General features: G+C 45.3%; 3 protein-coding genes across 6 annotated transcripts in view; all 3 read right to left on the reverse strand.

The window, feature by feature from the left end:
• Positions 1–33: 33 nt before the first annotated feature.
• On the reverse strand, positions 34–9517 carry rfx5 (regulatory factor X, 5). Of its 4 annotated transcripts, none has more exons than XM_068332493.1 (11): positions 9457–9517; positions 7524–7678; positions 7405–7438; positions 7245–7327; positions 7043–7165; positions 6835–6954; positions 5752–5827; positions 5482–5680; positions 5319–5401; positions 5124–5234; positions 34–4714 (listed from the first exon to the last, which is right to left on the reverse strand). In XM_068332493.1, the coding sequence occupies exons 2-11, from the start codon at positions 7643–7645 to the stop codon at positions 3593–3595; spliced, it is 2073 nt and encodes a 690-aa protein (XP_068188594.1). In that variant the 5' UTR covers positions 7646–7678; positions 9457–9517; the 3' UTR covers positions 34–3592. The 4 variants fall into 4 exon arrangements, with proteins under 4 accessions (XP_068188594.1, XP_068188596.1, XP_068188595.1 ...); XM_068332495.1 differs by lacking the exon at positions 9457–9517 and adding an exon at positions 8884–9380; XM_068332494.1 differs by lacking the exon at positions 9457–9517 and adding an exon at positions 7999–8875.
• A 436-nt stretch (positions 9518–9953) lies between these two features.
• Positions 9954–12773, reverse strand: psmb4 (proteasome 20S subunit beta 4). Its single transcript, XM_068332569.1, has 8 exons — positions 12636–12773; positions 11841–11967; positions 11685–11764; positions 11457–11603; positions 11304–11385; positions 10428–10544; positions 10203–10291; positions 9954–10090 (listed from the first exon to the last, which is right to left on the reverse strand). The coding sequence occupies exons 1-8, from the start codon at positions 12758–12760 to the stop codon at positions 10078–10080; spliced, it is 780 nt and encodes a 259-aa protein (XP_068188670.1). The 5' UTR covers positions 12761–12773; the 3' UTR covers positions 9954–10077.
• A 1359-nt stretch (positions 12774–14132) lies between these two features.
• LOC137607733 (uncharacterized) overlaps positions 14133–20518 on the reverse strand; it is a 9525-nt gene continuing 3139 nt past the window's right edge. Inside the window, exons 8-24 of the mRNA XM_068333676.1 lie at positions 20400–20518; positions 20215–20294; positions 19910–20035; positions 19705–19824; positions 19359–19390; positions 18711–18851; positions 18365–18510; positions 18174–18253; positions 17962–18087; positions 17748–17867; positions 16930–16965; positions 15619–15758; positions 15304–15449; positions 15128–15207; positions 14771–14896; positions 14569–14688; positions 14133–14280 (exon numbers count right to left, since the gene is read on the reverse strand). The exon at positions 20400–20518 is cut by the window's right edge and continues 27 nt beyond it. Of these exons, the coding sequence (XP_068189777.1) occupies positions 14243–14280; positions 14569–14688; positions 14771–14896; positions 15128–15207; positions 15304–15449; positions 15619–15758; positions 16930–16965; positions 17748–17867; positions 17962–18087; positions 18174–18253; positions 18365–18510; positions 18711–18851; positions 19359–19390; positions 19705–19824; positions 19910–20035; positions 20215–20294; positions 20400–20518 (1776 nt within the window). The 3' untranslated portion in view covers positions 14133–14242. The remainder of the gene's footprint in view (positions 14281–14568; positions 14689–14770; positions 14897–15127; positions 15208–15303; positions 15450–15618; positions 15759–16929; positions 16966–17747; positions 17868–17961; positions 18088–18173; positions 18254–18364; positions 18511–18710; positions 18852–19358; positions 19391–19704; positions 19825–19909; positions 20036–20214; positions 20295–20399) is intronic.

Below are 20518 nucleotides of genomic sequence, written 5' to 3' on the forward strand. Positions count from 1 at the left end.
CTGTCATTAATAAAAATCTGGTTATTATTGCCCCAATGTTTAGATGCTGATATGGAATAGTTATAGAATTGGTTTTATGAAAACATGCTCACAATGAAACACGATAAAATCTATTTGTGTAAATATGTTTACCTTGTTGGCAACGCGCTAACACTCCGCAGATTTCTTTCTAATGCATTTAATGTGAAGAATACTTCATCACTTCCTGTTTCACTCCGTTCACTTGTTGGGGTGTCTGTTTATGGTCATTTCCGTCCTTGAAGCCTTCAGTTTTTAGTGGAACATCCACCCACTGGTTCCTGCATCATCCCTCAACGGCCCATCCGCCCAATGGGATCACTCGTTTTATTTGTATTTCTATCACATTTATCACTTTTATTCAGTGATTTTAAAAAATAATTTACTTTGATGCATGTTTATATCTTTAGTTTTTCTAATAACAGTATCTCGAGACAAATTAATTTAAACATTTTAACAGTAATCATGACATTTTTGTTTTTGGTTGGAGTACACAGGAACGTGAACAAAACAGTAGAGCGCCACCTGGTGGTGACAAGGAAAGGATGATTAAAAAAGTAAAACGAGGAAGGAAGAGAATATTCCAGGAAACCAGGCTTTGAGGAAATACTAACAAAGAGAGACTGGAAAAGAGGAAGGAAGGGAAGAATGTCCAAAATAAATAATTATGGAAATGAAGTGAGAGGAAAGGACACGTAAAAGAATGATACCAAAGGAAGGAGAGCTGTAAAAGATGAAAACGTGAGACGGAATGAAAAAGAAGTTATAGAAATGAAAACAAGAGAATCTGGAGAAGAGAAATAGATGTTTTTTGCGGCTGTGAAAAGGAGGAATAGTGGAAAAAGCAAATAGGATGATCAGATGGAAATAGAAAAGGGAAGTGAAAACTCATAAAAATTTAAATTGAAAAACAGAGAAATGTTAGAAAGTGAAGAAGAAATTTCTTTTGGAACACGCACACACACATTATGCAGAAAGTCCACAGCGTCTCCCACAAACAAATGTTTAATCACTCAACTTGATCACCTGACCATTCGAGAATGATTGATCTTCATTTTGACATTAAATAAAAGACGCGTCTGGTGGTGAATAAAACAAACGCTCACGTCTTCAACACTTTTTCTTTTCTCACCACATTCAACAACAAACTCAAAACACACAAAGAACCATCTCTGGTTTTTTAACAGTGCAACTTTTAATTTCAGTTCCATCTGAAATGGGCGGAGTCTCGGCGGTTAAAGGGAGACGGACGCCGCCTCTTTTGATTGGCACATGACACAGGAGCATCACTGGTGCTTTATAATAAATAGGATTAGTGCTATTCTAGCAAGTGTGTACGCTTCGCTACACTCGCTTCATGGCAAATAGCAAAATGCTTGAACTCACTTTCCCATCATGCAACAGGGATGGGTTTTAACAGTCTCAGCTGGTTTGGGCGTCCCTTTAACTGACTCAAGGCTCCCGCCGGCGGACGGAGGGAAACAAATTTTTTTTTTCTCGTACAAATCCGCGTTTACAGGATGGAAAACAGCGAAGGCTGTAGCACCAACGATGAAGAGGACGTCGCCATGACGACAGGCTGTGAAAACTCCTTCACCAGAGAGGAGGAAATGACAAACGAAAGGCTCGGAAGAACAGAAACAAACATGAATTCACAAACTGCTTCCACGTTTTTTTAAACGATTAAATCGACAGTTAGAACTTTGATTCTCTGATGACTGTTTAGCGTCTCGGACGATTCGTCTCGACTTTGTCTTAAAATGTAGATAGAAGAATAAAATCACTATCTTTGGCTTTTGGCTGAACAAAATGAGACACTGATTTCCCCCAGAACTCAAACAATGAACAAGTTTACGAACAAAGAGTCGCTAATATCGCGTTTTCACCTCTAATCTGTTGGTTTTTTCCTCCGTTAAGACGCAACTGAAGTTATTTAAAAGTGTCGTCATCATCCAGGGTCTTTGTTGACCTTTATTTTGAAAGTGCTGCTAATGCAGCGCTTCCTTCAGTGGCCACTGAGTTAGTACGAAGGATGCAGCTAGCAGGCTCATTGATGTCGTTCGAACTAAGTACAGAAACTAATTCCCGCTAACGTCCCTCATCAATGCGTCTGTTTTAGCTGCATCGCACCTTTGGGGCTACGTGGCGCTAACGTTGTGCTTTCTTATCCGTGTCTGAGCCGACGCCCAAGACGACCGTAAATAGTACCGCTGGTTTCAGACACGCTAAAAGTCTCACACAGTATTAGCCACAAATTAGCATGTTGCTAAGGAAGTCCAGACAGGAAATAACAAATGACAGCGCGACAGAAAAGAGAACGATGGGACAACAGGTCAGTGAGAAGCAACGCAAAATTTTTGTCAATGTTTCCGCGAAGTTTTTTTTTGTTTCATCTCAAACACACAAATAAAAACGAAGATTAAAACCAAAAGCTGCTCAGAAGAGCCCAGATCCACCTTCAATCCACCTTTAATCGACCTCCACGGGCCCCTCCAGGATGTCCTGTGGCCCCTGAGCTGTCGTCTCCTTTATTATTGCCCTGTTCCACATGTGGACTGAAGGTGAACCTGGAACAAACCCTAAAGAAGAACCCGAACAGGTTCTAACCCGTAGTACCCGCTGCACCTATCAGGGGCCTCCACCAGGGGCCCCCACTAGGGGGCCTCCACCAGGGGCCTCCACCGGGGGCCCGCCTCCTTTCCTTCATCCCTCTGTTCTCCACCTGCTGCTTTAATTTGACTGATTTGAAGCAGCTGAAGACTAAAGAAGGAAAGAGGAGGAGAGACAGACAGACAACCGTACAGACAGACAGTCGTAGAGACAGTTGTACAGACAGTCGTTCAGACAGTCTGTCAGACAGACAGTCATACAGACAGTTGTACAGACAGTCGTTCAGACAGTTTTACAGACAGTCGTTCAGACAGTTTTACAGACAGTCGTACAGACAGTCGTACAGACAGACAAACACAGTCGTACAGACAGTCATACAGTCGTAGAGACAGAGTCGTTCAGTCCTACGGACAGTTGTACAGACAGTCGTTCAGACACAGTCGTTCAGACAGACAGTCGTACAGATAGTCGTAGAGACAGTCGTAAAGACACAGTCCTACAGTCACACAGTCACACAGTCGTACAGACAGTCGTTCAGACACAGTCGTTCAGATAGTCGTACAGTCATACAGACACAAAGACAGACAGGCAGGCTGACAGTCGTTCAGACAGTTTTACAGACATCCGTTCAGACAGACAATAGTACAGAGTCATACAGACACACAGTCGTACAGACAGTCATTCAGACACAGTCGTTCAGACAGTCGTACAGTTATACAGACAGACAGACAGTCGTGCAGACAGACAGGTTTTGAAAGTGTCTGTCTGCTCTGCAGTGCAATGGGAGCGGATGGAGGGTGTGGTTTCATTCGTCCCTCCTGATTGGCTCTGTGCCGTCGCCACTGAGAGATTTCCACCAATGAAGGGAAAGCAAAGGTAGGGGGGCGGGGTAAAGTCTAGAGGGCGGGCCTTGTTGCAGTGAGGTAAAAGCTGATTAAAAAAAGAGGCGGAGCTGTGAGGACAGCTAGTGTTCCTCTGTGTGTGAGGAGCTGCTCTGATTGGCCTCCTCCTCCTCCTCTCGTTTCTTCGCCGTCAAGGAGGCAGAGGAGGAGGAAGAGGGGGGCACCTCTGAAGCCGAGGGCGCCGACGGTAACGGGGGGCTGTTGTGCAGTTCGACCGGCGTCAACACGATCTCAAGCTCGCCCTGCTCCTCGTCTAGCGTGGGCAGGGGGAGGGGAGGGGGCGGAGCTCGGAGGTGGGCGGTGGGCGTGGCCACGCCGCTGCTGTTCTTATTGCTTGGCCTGGGGGCTTTCTGGATCACCTCCACCATGGGGGTGCGTCCCGACGCCGCCAGCTCCCAGCTGGGGGCCCCCGGGCTCTGGAGGAGCAGCAGTGGTCGGCCGCGGCGCTCCGCCTCCACCGCCGCCCCCCCCGGCTGGCACTGCACCAGAACGCCGCGGTGCTCCATCAGCCGGCGGGCGGGGGCTGCCACCGCTGGGAGGGGGCTCAGGATCATCCCTGATTGGTCCGGGATCACTATTTCCACCAGCGGCTGCGAGGAAGAGGAGGAGGAGGAGGCCTTCTGGATGACCCCCCCGGAGAGGGAGGTGATGATTGGAGACTGGGCGGGGGGGGCCGGAGGGGAGGGCTGCAGAGCAGCAGCAGGAGGGGGCGGAGCATCTTCTGGGCGTGGTTTTCTCGGTCGCCCCCGTTTACGTTTCACAGGAGGTCTTGAAGCCACACCCCCAGCACCGCCTGGCCCCGCCTCCAGGGGGCGCTTGCTGGCATTGCCCCGTGCTTTCTGCACCACGGACGTGGGCTGGGCGGTGGCGTGCTGCTGAGGGGGGGGCGGAGGAGGGGGCGGGGTCACCTTCTCCCTCTCGTAGGACAGGCAGCCCTGAGGCAGGAACATCACCGGGACGGGTCCGCCCTGAGGCGGGGGCAGCGTTGCCATGGCGATGACCTTCACCCCACCGCTGCTGGCGGCAGCGGCTGCTGCCGGGCCCCCGGGTCCCGACGCCCCTCCCACGCCCGAGGCGTCTTTGGGCGCCAGCGACGGAGGAGAGGAGCGCACAGACAGCTGGGTCTTATCCGGGATGGAGCTCCGAGGGAGGATTCTGGGTAATTGCTTCATGTAGGCTTCCACCTGGAGGTCAAGAGTCAGAGGTCACATGACTAATCGATCAGGTGATCAATGTGTGAAAACAACAAAAACACAAATACAGAAAAACCGCAGAAACTACATCCTAGTACCAGCTCTAGTTTAGAACCAGGTCTAGTTTAGAACCAGATCTAGTTTAGAACCAGATCTAGTTTAGTACCAGGTCTACTTTAGACCAAAAGTCTAGTTCAGTACCAGGTCTAGTTTAGAACCAGATCTAGTTTAGAACCAGATCTAGTTTAGTACCAGGTCTACTTTAGACCAAAAGTCTAGTTCAGTACCAGGTCTAGTTTAGATCCAGGTCTAGTTTAGACCCAGCTCTGGTTTAGAACCAGATCTAGTTTAGACCCAGATCTAGTTTAGACTCAGGTCTAGTTAAGCCTCTGAGCCCCACCTTGCGGCCGGCGGCGGGGGGCGTGTCCGGCCAGCCTTTGGCTGCAGGAGCTGATTTGTCTCCAGTCGGCAGCTTCAGCCCAGACGAGGAAGACGAGTCTCCGAGTTCCCTCTAAAGACGAACAGGAAGCAGCGAGTGTTGGTGACGGGTCACAGTGAACGTGAGCTCTGATTGGACGGACACTCGTGACATCACCTTCTGGTCAGCAGCGCTGTCGCCCTCGGCCTTCGTGATGACGGGGGTCTTCTTGATGACCTTATGCGGTTTGGCTGGACCTCCTGCAAACAGATGCAGTTGTCAGTCCACACACACACACACACACACACACACACACACACACACACACACACACACACACCTGCGAGCGCTGCTGAGGTGACCAGCTCGGCCTGGCTGCAGCGAGGGTTGACGATGTGCTCCTGGATCAGGTAGCGGGCGATCTCCACCACCGTGTCGAAAGAACGCTTCAGGATCTTCTGCGCCCAATCACAGATCAGCTCGCAGGCCGCCTCCGTCACTTCCTGTTTGTACGTCTGGACCAACTCGGTCAGCTCCGCCTGCGACAGGGGGACAGGAAACCGTGACGGCGTCCGTTCAGAAACAGGAAGTGCAGAGCGTGTGTGTTTACCGGGTCGTTCTTCAGGTCCAGGTTTGGCAGCAGCGGCATGTTGAGAACCGTCTTCCTCCTGATGCCGCTGTAACAGTATGTATGAGCCGGCTGGTTAGGGAATAGAACCAGCAACCCTGAGTCTGATGCCGTTACAGCTACAATAGAACCTCGAGATACGAGTTTAGTCCGTTCTGTGACTGAACTCATAAGTCAAACAAATTTAAAATAACAAGAGTTATGTTAATCCCTAAAAAGCCCCTAAAATTAAGATTTTTTTTTTATCAACCAAAAGACACGCAGATTTTATTTGTGTATAATTAATTATATATAAGTTACGTAAACAATGATGAAGAATGAAAAGAAACACAAAAGTCACGAGAACACACAAGCTACGCCTTCACTCCACAAACGAGAACGAGATCCGGTCTCACTGATGTCGTATCCATCCGCCAACACGTGGTAAAGAACGAGATCCGGTCTCACTGATGTCGTATCCATCCGCCAACACGTGGTAAAGAACGAGATCCGGTCTCACTGATGTCGTATCCATCCGCCAACACGTGGTAAAGAACGAGATCCGGTCTCACTGATGTCGTATCCATCCGCCAACACGTGGTAAAGAACGAGATCCGGTCTCACTGATGTCGTATCCATCCGCCAACACGTGGTAAAGAACGAGATCCGGTCTCACTGATGTCGTATCCATCCGCCAACACGTGGTAAAGAACGAGATCCGGTCTCACTGATGTCGTATCCATCCGCCAACACGTGGTAAAGAACGAGATCCGGTCTCACTGATGTCGTATCCATCCGCCAACACGTGGTAAAGAACGAGATCCGGTCTCACTGATGTCGTATCCATCCGCCAACACGTGGTAAAGAACGAGATCTGGTCTCACTGATGTATCCATCCGCTAACTAGCGTTGGTTCCCTGAAACACGACTCTTATCTCGGATTTTCACTCGTATGTCAAACAAAAACATGGACAAAGTGATGGCTCATATCTCAAACAGCTCGTGCGTCGTATCTCGAGGCTCTACTCTATTTAGAGTGTCATGTGACATCAGTCCCCCGGTGAGTCGGTCCTGCAGGTGGAAGGATATTTGGACTGTCCCCTGCCACCGAGTCGTCGCGCCTTAATGTTGGGGAAAATGTCTCTGATGATTTTCCCGAAGTTGGCGGCGCTCAAAGGTCGATGCTGCAGGTTCTCACAGTATCTCCTGGAGGAGGGACACACACACAGGTCAGAGGTCATGTGACCTGACATCCAACAGAGCATATCGTGCGTCACGTGGTGTGTCTGCTGACTTGTACGTCTCGTAGACGTCCTGCTTGGGCAGGCAGGTGTCGGAGTGCTCCTCCAGGTGACTGCGGATCCAGTTACAGGTGTGAAGCTGGTCGGCTGTGTTGAACGAACTGGAGTCGCCGCCGCTGCACACACACAAAAACACACCTGATGTCAGGGGGAACACACACACACACACACAACCCCGTCAAACCACATCGGCACCTCTTGTCGCCAGAGTTGGGTCCCGAGGGCAGCTGGAGGTACAGGTAGAGCTTGTCGCTGTCGGAGAAACGCTGAACGTCTTGCTGTTAGGAGAGAACAGATGGCGTCACACCTGAGGATTCCCCCCAACGCACATTACCTGAAGATCGAAGGTTCTCACCAGGATCTGGTCCACTTTGGTCTGAACGCTCTTCCTGCAAAACCCAGAAGAACCAGAAGCAGGGACATGAAACACAAAGGTCACCTGGGGTCAACGTTCTGATCGGAGGCTCCACTTACGAGATGTTGCTGTTGAGTTTCTGCAGCAGCATGCTGGGTTCCGTCTCGCCCTCCCCCACCTCCAGACCCACGTCGCCCTGCCGGGAGGCTTCAGCCCACGGGGGCTGCTGGTCCTCCGCCATGTGGGCCGACTAACCGGTGCTGAGTGCAACCATCTGAGGGGGACACGGACGGAGACGCACTGTCAGAGGTGATGATGATGTTAGCCAGAGGCTAAAGGTTAGCTAAAGGTGACCACGGAACCTTGTGCATTAAAAGTAAAGGTTTTACATTCTTTTGGCCTCACAAATAAAAAAAGACTGAAAATAGAAAGCCAAAAAAATAAGTGTCAGAGCAGGAGGCACATTTTAGATTTCTCTTGCGGCCATTTGGTCCAAGAAAATAGAGCAATGTCAACAATAAACAAGAACCAAGGCAGTTAGAAACTGCAACATCCCGCAACTTACTGTATGTTAGGGTACCCTGAAAGTAGTACCTGACAAGTGCATAGCTTTGACCTTCCAGGGTAGGTCAAAGGTGTACACTGGCTTTGACCATAGATCAATGGTCTTACACTGGCCTTCTCCCTCGTCTTTCTATCTTATCCAGTTCTTGAGTGTACAAAAGTTGAAATTTGACCTTGACCTAGTTTTCTCAAGGTCAAGGTCATCATCTCATTTCCATCCCCTTTGCTGCCTGAGTCATGTGCATTTTGTTTCATCTTTCTATCTGCAACAGTTGTGAAGATAATTGGTGGACGAACTAATGGACGGACACACGAACACTGACAATTACAATACATCACCGCTTTGAACATTAATGACATCTTTTGTGTGTCTTACGCAACTTATTCCCAAAGAACACACCAATTAAAGACATTTAAAGACAAGAGACGGGAACATATCCCTGTCTCATGCCGGCAAGTCTGCTGGGATGGGCTCCAGCAACCCCCGTGACCCCCAGAAGTTAAAAAAGCGGTCAGGAAAATTGATGAATGAACACTAATTAGAATTGTTTTTCCAAAATCTTGTGTTGGCAATGCAAGACTTATTTGTCCATAAAATAAAGCTCTACAGACCTACATGTACCAACTGTCCATCTATAACTATTACATTACTGGAGACTGAAGTTGAAACGTTTCTTCTATTTGAAGCAACGTGATTGGAAAAATATTTACGATCATTTAAAGAATACTTCATTTTTTAAGTCAGTTTGTGGTAGAATGTCAGTGATGCTTCAGGACAGCACCGCCTGCCCCGGCAACAGAACGCCGAATCCGGCGCCGACAGCCCGGGCAGGAGGAGGCCCGCTGTCCGCCGGGGAGGCACGCATGGCGGCTGTGAAAGGCGCGGCGGACGTTCCGATCACATCCCGGACGAACCGTGTTCCTGGCGGCTAAAGCAGAGCCCTCCTCCGTCCGCACACACCCGTTAATGTTCGCTGGAAAAGTGCCCGGGGCCGGAGTGTGACAGCTCCCGGGTCATGTGTGCTGACAGCGGGCGCAGCGCCGGCGGTCATGTGCCGCCTTCACGACCACAACACACCGACCCCGCGCCGCGCACACACCGACACTGCTAACGGGCTAAGCGGCTACACGCTAGCCGGCCGAGCCGCTGCTCTCCAGCGCGCTAGCTGGATTATTTAAGGGCAGATTTGATGCGCGGAAACCAACGAAACTTTCCCGGGACATAAAGTGTCATCAGGCGACATTTTCCGCGTTCGTCCGAGGCTAGCTGGAGCTAGCCGCTAGCCGGAACAAGCTAACCTACGAGCACTAGCTTGTATCAGATAACATTAGCCAGCAAGCATCGAAACACTCCCGTTAACATGTTTAAAAACGCTCATTTTAATTTCTAAACAATTCCAGATAACAGTTTGATTATTATGGTATATTTGTTTGATGAGTCCGGCGACTCTCGTCTGAGTATTTATTTTATAAAAGAAAAGAAAGTACCTGAGACAAGATACAGCAAAAATCCCTCTATAAGAATTTTTTTGTGATTGGCCGACTTTGTTATGTCTGCCTGACTACAAAGCTAGAGTAGATTCTGATTGGTTAGTTGTGACAAATCTGCCCAGATACCTTCACTGGGTGAAATTTCATTGGTCGGCCAGAACTATTTTTCTGACAGCGATTATTCTGATTGCGTGAATTTTTTCCTTATCTGCCCAGTTACAAAACAGGGTAATTTGTCTCGCATCATCCGCATAACTGCCTCCGTGATTTAAGAGCGAAAGCGAAAGTAGGTTAAAGTAAACGTTTAACAAGCAGGAAACGTTTGTTGAAAATGCAAGTTAAAGCGTTCAAGAGTGAGCGCAGTACATTATGAGGAAGGATTTAGTGTCCAGTCTAGTATACCCATAAATTTAAGTTTTATCTGTAAATTCTTAAATTCAGTTTTGAAGTGCTGACAAATAATCTGTGCCAAAGACACAATCAGGAAAAGACACTTTTTGATTTATCACATTTATTATGTTATACAAAAGTCACAGGGAACGTCAGAAAATAAGATAACAAGGAACAGATAAGTTTGTGAACCTTTTCTGCAGAGTCTTTATTAGTCACAGCTCATCTTCATTCAAAGCCACTGCAGAGAAACATGAGGAGAAACACGTCTTAACATACAAAAAACACTTTCATTCATTCAACACTGGAAAAAACTCCCCGTAACCACGCTGCAGTGGGACCTTTGACCCTACCTGACCATGTGAGCGATGTCCCAGTTGGTTTCAGACGAGAGCGGACCAATAATCTCCACGCCCTCCTCTGTTACTATGGCGATCTCATACTAAAAATAAAAACATGACATCTTGATTAGACCAACGTGCTTTCCTTCGTTTAAATCCACCTGACTAGTGTCTTTTACTGATCTGAGACCATCAGAATCCACCGTGAAGCTATTCCACAGGCGTTATGGAACCCACCCTGTTGTAGGAGCGAGCGTCTCGGTAGTAGAGCACCTTGAGGCAGCGCTCCACCAGGTCCCGGGCCTCCTGCTTGGTGATCTCTGCTTTGGTGTCCAGCATCTCCCTCATCAGAGGCTAAAATAGAGATTAGGGCAAAGACCATCAGAAGAAGACTCTGAAAGGATTTAACAGCTTCTCTTCAGTTCTCCGACAAGTAGCACATGATGCTAATAATCAGACGGCATCAGTGATCACATTGAAAAGTACTAATCTTGTCAATGATTAACAGAGATTCTCATCTTTTGAACTAACATTTGAGTTAAAAGCAATAAGGAGGTTTTGTCCCAGTAGAAAAATGATCACGTGAATCACGAGTGACGTTTAGCGGTGGACACTGGAACTATACGTGCGTATTTTAATATAATTACATGTTTTTATTCTGATTTATTGTACAGTACATGATATCATGAGCTTTTAAAGGTTTTCTAGTGATTTTAGAGCCCAGTATTTGTGGTGGACAGACGTCAAGTCCAGAGAAACGACTTAAACTTTTATTTTCTTAAACCGAGGTACAATCTGAACAACTGAACTCTAAATGACCTGAACCTGTATTCTATTTCATCATGTGTTGTTTTTAAGTCCTGTGATTGTTTCTGGTCAGTCTGAGGGAATAGAACTTCAGTATTTAGAGTCGTAATTACATTTAAATTGCCTCAAACGACAATTACAGATTGAAATTTGATAATTAACTTGAGAAAATTTCAGTTTACAAACAACCTTTGGGAACCCCTGTGTCTGTAAGTTGAGGATTAGCTGTGCATGTTTTATTCACTGAATACCAATAACCAGGCTCAGACCTGAAAACGAAAATAAAGTTTCAGAGGAGGTGCTCACCTGAGCCAAATACGCTCCAAAGCCTGTCGCCACGGTGGGCGCCTCATAGGCCACGCCTAGTTTGTCCACATAACCTAGGAAACTGGAGAGAGCGAGACTCTGGTCAGTGAGGAAGAGAGGGTAGACGAAGCGTGAAGAGGAAGCAGCTCCCACCTCTCCCCGTTGTACACCCCTCCGATCACCACGGTGTTCCACAGAGGGTTCATCTTACTGCGGCGGTTGTACATGACTCTGGTCAGCCAGGAGTGCACCGCCTTCGGACTGTAGCTGTGGCCGTCGCCCAGCAGCTCCTCATCGATCCTGAGTGGGGGGAAAAACACAACGCCTTTCAGACTTACATCCACCACAGTGACGTCCTCGCCCGTCACACCAGGAGCTTACACCATCTGCTCGATGATCTGTTTGAGGTACTGGTAGTCGGCGTAGTCTCCTGACGCTCCCAGGATCGTGTTGCTGTTCACCTGAAACACAACAACAACAACCGTCAGCCATGACCACCGGATGTCGCGCTGACTGATGATGTCACGTGACTGTCACCTTCATGAGGCGGGAGATGTTCCTGAAGCGAGCCAATGACCCGTAGGAACCCAGCATGTCCGCCGCAATGATGACACCACCGGTGAACTTCACCCCGAGTACCGACGTCCCGGTTACCATGGGATTACTGTAAAGAATGAAGGGTTATCCTCATTAGAGACGGTTCACGACACAAGAACGTTGAATTTACATAAAATGTACATTCAAAAGTCCAATGTGAATGCCTCGGATTCATGGTGGATGAAGCAGACCATCTAAAACCTCTGCAAAAACATCATCCTTCAAGATTAGCATCAATTCAACTGTCAATGAAACACAGTAAAGCAATCCCAGTTTGTGTCTCCGATGATTGACTAATCATTTATTCTCATCAACCAAAGCAACTTTAAGTTCTTACTGAGAGATGTAAACTATTTTAATTATAAAACTAAAATGTAATCATCACAGTAACAACAATCAGAACCAATGGCGGCTAGCAGCAGGGCTCCAAAGCTGTTTTCATGTCCACGACGGCTGTTAGCCAACGCAGCTAACAGTAAACAAAGTTCACAAACTTATATTTAAATTTATAAATAATTTTTAAAAATCATACCAATAATTCAAATTGATTCTTTGTTAGATTTCATTATACAATTCATGGTATTCCAGCTCATCCGTGTTGAAGCGATTAAACTCCAGCCGTTAGCTTAGCCTCAGTTAGCTCCATGATGATACAGCATAGCGCAAACCGAAAGAGACAGCTCCGTGTCAAATCAACGGCGGTCGGTAGCGGTTCTCCCGGACCGGCTTACTCACAGTGTCCGTGTGATCGGCCCGCATGATGTTCCCGGCCCGCTAACACCGCTGCTCCCCGGTAAAGAGTAGAACTGGCCGGGTTTGGGTCCATTCTCCCAGAAACTCAGCTTCAGAGTGGACTCCATGTCAGACGTTCAGCGGAAGTGACGACACAGCGGCCTTCTTCAGCCCAGGAAGATGTCACGGAGCAGAGCAGTGCTACACCGCCACCTGCTGTTGAGATGAGGCAACTTCACCGCTAAATGAACAGCTTGTCTGTCTGGTTCTGAGGGAACTGGGCCGGACGTTGTTCCAGACATCCAACGAACCAGAGATTTTCTGTGTTCTGCTTCTGTTACAGTGGCTAAGATGCAATTAATATAAGATGCAATTCTGCTGGATGTTTTTTTTAACTTCTTCTCTTGTTGTGAGATGCCATGTTTTACAGTCATAGCACCTGGGTGATAGCATTACAAGCATATTTGTAGCACTTTAAGGCATCAGTAGTTGTTGGATTATTTTTTTAAAATTCTCAGGAATTTATAAATATAAAAAATAAGTTAGCATCCTAGACAATCTTATAGGCTTAAATGTTGTTGAAAACACAACCAAATTTGGCAGAATTTTTTTTCCCTCCGACAGTTCTTTGGGTCGACCCTGTTTCTTCCATTGGAAGAAACCTCTGGCAGATCCTGACTCTCAGGGGGTTCAAGGCTCCTCTGCCTTGACTGGTTGGGGTGAAAAGGGAAATACAAAACTGAAGAGATAGAGTGGCTGACAGATCAAGGGCAGCAAGCGGGAGAACATCCAAAATATGTACACAGACTCTGCTGTACACATAAACAGGACCCTGAATCTGGATCGTGCCGGCCTACTCTAGATTCTAGGGTAGAATCAGAGCAAAAGTGGTGGTCCCAGTAAACAATGACAGCAGTGCTGCTTCCAGAAGAGAGAAACTGCAGGCAAACCTTGACTTGCATCGTTAATCGGTTCCAGGAGATGTGACTTAAGTCAAAAAACGACGTAAGTCGAATTAACTCGTCTCCAGGTTAAACTGTAGACAACCATTCCCAGTTCTGTTCTGTACTTTATTATTGAATGCAAATAATATTTGGTTAATATGAATCTATTCTAAGCTGACAATTAAATTTTTTATTTGCTTGTCTTCAGTGCCTCTTCCTCATTGTGGGTCACGGGGTTGGCTAAAGGCTAATGTGATGTTATGATTTTATTTTGATTCATTGTACAGTTATATGATATGCGCTTTTAAAGTTTAAGTAGTGATTTTACGATTCAAATAACTGAGATGGACAAAGTGGTGCAAGATGACATAAACTTGATTTTTATTTGTCTTTGTGTGTATTTTTTGAAAATCAAAGTATAATTGAAAAGAACAGAACTTGAGGTTACCTGTAGATTTGTTTTCAGGTAGTCTGGTACTGAGTACACTTCGCTGGCAATACTTGAATGCAGGACTTTTATTATGTACGGAGTATTTTTAAACACTGACAATCCTACTGCAGTAAACATAAGTTTATTTTTTCAAAACTGAAGAAACACACTTCCATTTGATTGGTAAATAATGATGATAACGAGGATGATGAAGAAGATATGTCATTCTGGACATCTCAGTGGTCTGGTGGAGAATATTTCTTATGACAAAACTCTGTGAAGAAACAAGAAGACAATCATTATCTAAGTTTAATTACTGATTATCATCTCATGTCAGATTGATTAATAAAGGTTGCATTACTCCAAACTATTTCATTGTATGAACCTGGACTTCACTCTGAACTGTTTCAATGTTTGAACCTTGGTTGGTTCTGTAGGTGATGCCAGTTTAGCAGACAGATAGTGTAAAGACAGACCTCACTCTGGTGCATGGTGGGAAATGTAGGGTCCTGTGTTTTTGGACTTGAACCAATGCACTGTCCCTGTGGAGACAGAAACCTACCTGTAATGTTCTCGTAGTTTATGGAACCTTCAAGAGACGTTCCCAAACACACAGCCAGTTTCTCTAAGTCGCTGTGGGCTTCCTTGATCTGGGTGGCATTAAGAGGCAGCCCCTCCCTTCCTGAAATACAGAATTTATAATTTGTCAAAATCATACTAATAATTCTTCCAATCTAATGGAATGTAATGTGTTTGTTTTTTACGGTAGCTGATGAGGAAGACGCCCGGTCCTCCTCTGTAGACCAGGATCAAACAGTCAGGACACGTCTCATGGAAGGTCACGTTGGCGGGTTCCGTGATGTCACTTGTGACGCCATCCTTGACCATTACTGACATCACACACACACACACACACACACACACACACACACACACACACACACACACACACACACACACACACACACACACACACACACACACACACACACACACACACACACACACACACACACACACACACACACACACACACACACACACACACACACACACACACACCAGTAACTATAGAATAACCAATAAACTTTAATGAGTGTGTGGACATTACTGGGACTCACAGGAAGGAGATTGGATTGGCAGAGTGTGGCCGTCAGACGGAATCGTCGCCTTGTTGAAAAATGCAAGGCATGACCTATTTCTGAAAGTATACAGCAAATGCTAACATCAGCATTAGCATATACAACATGCTAAGATCAGAGGCAGCTGCTCAAACATCCCTGATAGAAGTACTCACTGATACATGTATCTCTCGGTAAACTTGATGGTTTGGTTGTCGGGGAGGAGCCGTAACTCGGCATGGCCACTGGTCAGGTTTACTTGCAACTGATCGGGATCCGGAATGTTCGCGAAAGAGTCGACCAGAATCCAGTCTCCGTATACCTTCAGGAGGGTGAGGATGGATCAAAATTAAATATTAACTCACTAGCATAGTAAATTACTATGTTTATTGTCAATTAACTCATGTTGGCATTAGCTAACATTAGCTAATGTTCCAATGGTCAACTGAAATGTGACGTAGGATTAGCTTGATAACAGAATAAACTCTTACCTTGTCGAGGTCTTTCGGAGGCACCGTTTGGCTTGAAGTACCGCACTTTTCAGGGTCCAGTTCTCCATTGGTGCTGATGGCGACCAGCATGAGCAGTGTCACCGCTAGCTTCATCATACTCATCTTGGTCCGATTCAAGACTCAAATGCAATCTGAGACCACCAGAGTGAGACGAGGGGAGCAGGCTTTATAACGGCCTCACGCCGTCCCCCAACCGTCTGAAGGTCAGTTTACTTTATGGATTGAACTGAAGGTCTCTGCCTTCACTCATCGGAGTTGTAGCAGCACCTGAATCCGTGTGTCAGAACTCATGGCACTCATTTGAACTATTAGCATTGGTACCCCTCACCAATTTTCACCTTAAATCTTTGTGTAAGGGCAAGACTCAAATTAACGTCAGTCAGTCCCTGTCGCTCACTCACTGTGTGTGTGTGTGTGTGTGTGTGTGTGTGTGTGTGTGTGTGTGTGTGTGTGTGTGTGTGTGTGTGTGTGTGTGTGTGTGTGTGTGTGTGATCGACCCACATGACGTCAAAATAAATGAACAGAAGAAAGATCTGAATCAGAACAGTGCTGGTTCTTCTGGGTACACATGCACATCTAACAAACCAGAGATCTTCAAGTCCAGGGCCAAACAGCCGCTGCCCTGAAGGTGTTGAACGATAGTTCTGAAGTATCTGCCTGTCTTTCTCAGCACTGATGACCTGGGTGCACATGATGAATGCCTTGAAGGTATATTTCTAGCACTATAAGGCATTAATAGTATCATTTCATCATAGTATCATTATTACATTTCAAAAATGTCTGCACATTCCTTCAGACTTTGTGAATTTGTGCTTCTGCTCGACAGGTGGGGAACATTTATTATAACAATATTTTGTGTTTTTATTGTTATTTATTTTACAGTAACATGATATTATGTGCTTATAACTGTTTAGTAGTGATTTTATGATTCCAATAATTGTGTTGGACAAACGTGATGTGGAGCAAAATGACGTAAACATGTTTGTTATTTTTCCCTGTATTTTATTTTTTGAAAACCAAAGTACAATTGAAAAGAACGTAACTCGAAACGACGTAAACCGACAATTACCTGTAAATCTGTTTTTCAGGTAGTCTGGTACTGAGTACACTTCGCTGATAATACTTGAATGCGGGACTTTTATTATGTACAGAGTATTTTTAAACATTGGTAATATTACTGCAGTAAATATTTGCTTATTTTTGCAAAACTGAAGAAACACACTTCCATTTGATTGGTAAATAATGATGATAACGAGGATGATGAAGAAGATATGTCATTCTGGACATCTCAGTGGTCTGGTGGAGAATATTTCTTATGACAAAACTCTGTGAAGAAACAAGAAAACAATCATTATCTAAGTTAAATTATTTATTATCTTCTTATGTCGGATTTATAAATAAGGGCTGTGTTACTCCGAACTATTTCACTGTATGAACCTGGACTTCACTCTGAACTGTTTCAGTGTTTGAACCCTGGTAGGTTCTGCAGGTGATGTCATCAGTGATGTTGATTGGTTGAATTCATTACAGGAAAGATTTTGAACTACAGTAATCCCTCGTTACTCATGGTTAATTTGTTCCAGGACCACCTGCGATGAGCAAAAATCCGCAATATGGCAACCAAATATTTGTTTTATTTATTTATTATTTACGTATAATTCAAACGTTTATGAACCCTCCCCATACTGATATTAAACTAGCAGTACGTTTGGGAGCCATTGCAATTGTTTCACAAAGAAAAAATTCCACTTCACAAATCAAAAGCAAATTTGCAGGAGGAACCGTGAGTCTGGGAACGCAGCGCACGTGGATGCTGTCAGCCAATAGCATGTACGTACGGTATCACGTGACTACAGCTCATAGGAGACACCTGCTCCTCGCTTCTTGCTCCCCCTTGTCTCTCTCTATAGTATATATATATATGTATATGTGTATATATATATATATGTGTGTATATATACGTATATGTATATATGTATGTGTATATATACAGCGTACATATATATATACACACACACAGTATATAAATATGTATGTATGTATATATATATATATATATGTACACAGAATATATATACATAATTTTTTTTAAAAATCCAGTAACCTACCCGTAATGTCTTTGTAGTTTAAAGGGTTTTCAACTGACGTCCCCAGACAAACAGCCAGTTTCTCAAAGTCACTGTGGGCTTCCTTGATCTGGGTAGCATTAAGAGGCAGCCCCTCCCTTCCTGAAATACACAACACATTATAAAAACATTAATTGGTTAAAGTCATACTAATATTTTTTTCCAATCCAATGGAATGGAATGCGTTTGTTTTTACGGTAGCTGAGGAGGAAGACGCCCGGTCCTCCTCTGTAGACCAGGATCAAACAGTCAGGACACGTCTCATGGAAGGTCACGTTGGCGGGTTCCGTGATGTCACTTGTGACGCCATCCTTGACCATCACTGACATCACACACAAACGAGTAACTATTAATTAACCAATAACCTTTCAATCCCTGTACGAGTGTGAGGACGTTACTGGGACTCACAGGCAGGAGATTGGATCGGGTAAGCGTGGCCGTCAGAGGGAATGGTCGCCTTGTTGAAAAATGCCATACATGACTTATTTCTGAAAGTATACGGCAAATGCTAACATCAACATTAGCATATACAACATGCTAGGATCAGGGGTAGCTCCTCAAACATCCTTGATGTAAACTATAAAGTTTGAAGTACTCACTGATACATGTATCTCTCGGTAAACTTGATGGTTTGGTTGTCGGGGAGGAGTCGTAACTCGGCATGGCCACTGGTCAGGTTCTCATACAACTGATCGGGATCCGGAATGTTGGAGAAAGAGTCAACCAGAATCCAGTCTCCGTATACCTTCAGGAGGGTGAGGATGGATCAGAATCAAAGTGGACACTGTCTATGTTGATAACTGGGTAATTTTAACTCACAAACATGGTAAACTAATCAGTTTATTGTCAATTAGCAAATATTGGCATTTGCTAACATTAGCTAATGTTCCAATGGTCAACTAAAATGTGACGTAGGATTAGCTTGATAACAGAGTAAACTCTTACCTTGTCGAGGTCTTTCGGAGGCACCGTCTGGCTTGAAGTACCGCACTTTTCAGGGTCCAGTTCTGCATTGGTGCCGATGGCGACCAGCATGAGCAGTGTCACCGCTAGCTTCATCATACTCACCGTAGTCCAATCCAAGACTCAAATGCAATCTGAGCCCAGCAGAGTGAGACGAGGGGAGCAGGCTTTATAACGGCCTCACGCCGTCCCCCAACCATCTGAAGGTCAGTTTACTTTATGGATTGAACTGAAGGTCTCTGCCTTCACTCATCGGAGTTGTAGCAGCACCTGAATCCGTGTTTCACAACTCATGGCACTCATTTGAACACACAGTAATGCCTCTTTACCTGACATAGAATTAGATTAGAGTTAGTAGGTCCAAGAGTAGAATTCGAGAAAAAGTCATGGTCCCAGTAAACAATGACACCAGTGCTGTTACCAGAAGACTATTCCGTTTTCAGGTAGTGTGATACTGAGGAAACAATACTGATAATACTTGAATGCAGGACTTTAATTATGAGGAGATTATTTTTAAACAGATACAATTCTACTGCAGTACTTCATTTATTATTGCACTTCAATATGATTTGGTAATAATGATGATGATGATGAGGAGGATGAAGATATGTTATTCCGGACTTCTCAGTGGTGTTCTGGAGCAGGACTGTTGTGACAATAGGCTGTGAAGAAAGAAGACAATCATGATCTCAGTTTGATTATTGATTTTCCTTTTGTGTCAGATTGATTAATAAAGGCTGTGTTACTCCGAATCATTTCATTGTATGAACCTGGGCTTAAACGTATTTCCTTATATGAACCTGGACGTTGCTCTGAAATATTTCACTGTTTGAACCCTGGTAGCTTCTGCAGGTGATGTCATTAGTGATTTTGACTGGACGAATTCGTATAAGAATATCTTTTCATCAAAAATCTTGTGTTTTTGGACCTGGACCAATACGCTGTCGCTGTGGAGGATGGACGTTCAGAAACCTACATGTAGTTGCTTCATAGTTTATTTCGCTGTTATGAGTAAGTCCCAGACAATTCGCCAGCTTCTCTAAGTCACTGTGGGCTTCCTTGATCTGGGTTTCATCATGATGACGCTCCTCCCTCCCTGAAATGCACAACACATTACCAACCATTAATGTGTTAAAATTATACCAATAAACCTTCCATTCCTCTGGAGTGTTTGTGTTTACGGTAGCTGAGGAGGTAGTGGCCCAATCCTCCTTTGTAGACCAGGATCAAACAGTCAGGACACGTCTCATGAAAGGTTACGGTTGCGTTTTCGTTGACCTTCACTGGGACGCCATGCTCGTCCACCACTGACACACACACACACACACACACACACACACACACACACACACACACACACACACACACACACACACACACACACACACACACACACACACACACACACACACACACACCAATAGCTATTAATTAACCCATAATTTTTCATTCCAGGTATGAGTGAGTGGAGGTTACTGGGACTCACATTCAGTAGCGACAACGTCCAGGGTGTTACCGTCATCTGGAATCGTCAAGTTTGTTGTGAAAAAAATATATGTCATATTTCTGAAAGTATACAGCAATGGCTAACATTAGCATATATGACATGCTAAGATCAGGGTTAGCTCCTCAAACACCACTGAAGGAAACAAGAATGTGTGAAAGACTCACTTGTACACAAAACCCTCTAAGAAATTGACGGTGTGGTTGTCGGGGAGGAGACGCAACTCGATATGGGAACATCTCAGGTTTGTATAAAATTCATGGGTCTCCGAAACGTCAGAGAAAGC

This window comes from Antennarius striatus, chromosome 14 (genome assembly GCF_040054535.1).
Source record: "Antennarius striatus isolate MH-2024 chromosome 14, ASM4005453v1, whole genome shotgun sequence".
Lineage (NCBI taxonomy): Eukaryota > Metazoa > Chordata > Actinopteri > Lophiiformes > Antennariidae > Antennarius > Antennarius striatus.

Excerpts from the sequence above, each read along its gene's own strand:
- rfx5 (XM_068332493.1), bottom strand. The coding sequence starts at position 7,645 with ATGGCGGAGGACCAGCAGCCCCCGTGGGCTGAAGCCTCCCGGCAGGGC. Across the intron at positions 7,328-7,404 it reads CCAAAGTGGACCAGATCCTG|CAAGACGTTCAGCGTTTCTC; the intron begins GTGAGAACCTTC and ends CTCTCCTAACAG. Across the intron at positions 5,402-5,481 it reads CACCTCAGCAGCGCTCGCAG|GAGGTCCAGCCAAACCGCAT; the intron begins GTGTGTGTGTGT and ends ATCTGTTTGCAG.
- psmb4 (XM_068332569.1), bottom strand. The coding sequence starts at position 12,760 with ATGGAGTCCACTCTGAAGCTGAGTTTCTGGGAGAATGGACCCAAACCC. Across the intron at positions 11,765-11,840 it reads ACATCTCCCGCCTCATGAAG|GTGAACAGCAACACGATCCT; the intron begins GTGACAGTCACG and ends GTTGTGTTTCAG. Across the intron at positions 11,604-11,684 it reads CAGATCATCGAGCAGATGGT|GATCGATGAGGAGCTGCTGG; the intron begins GTAAGCTCCTGG and ends CCCCCCACTCAG.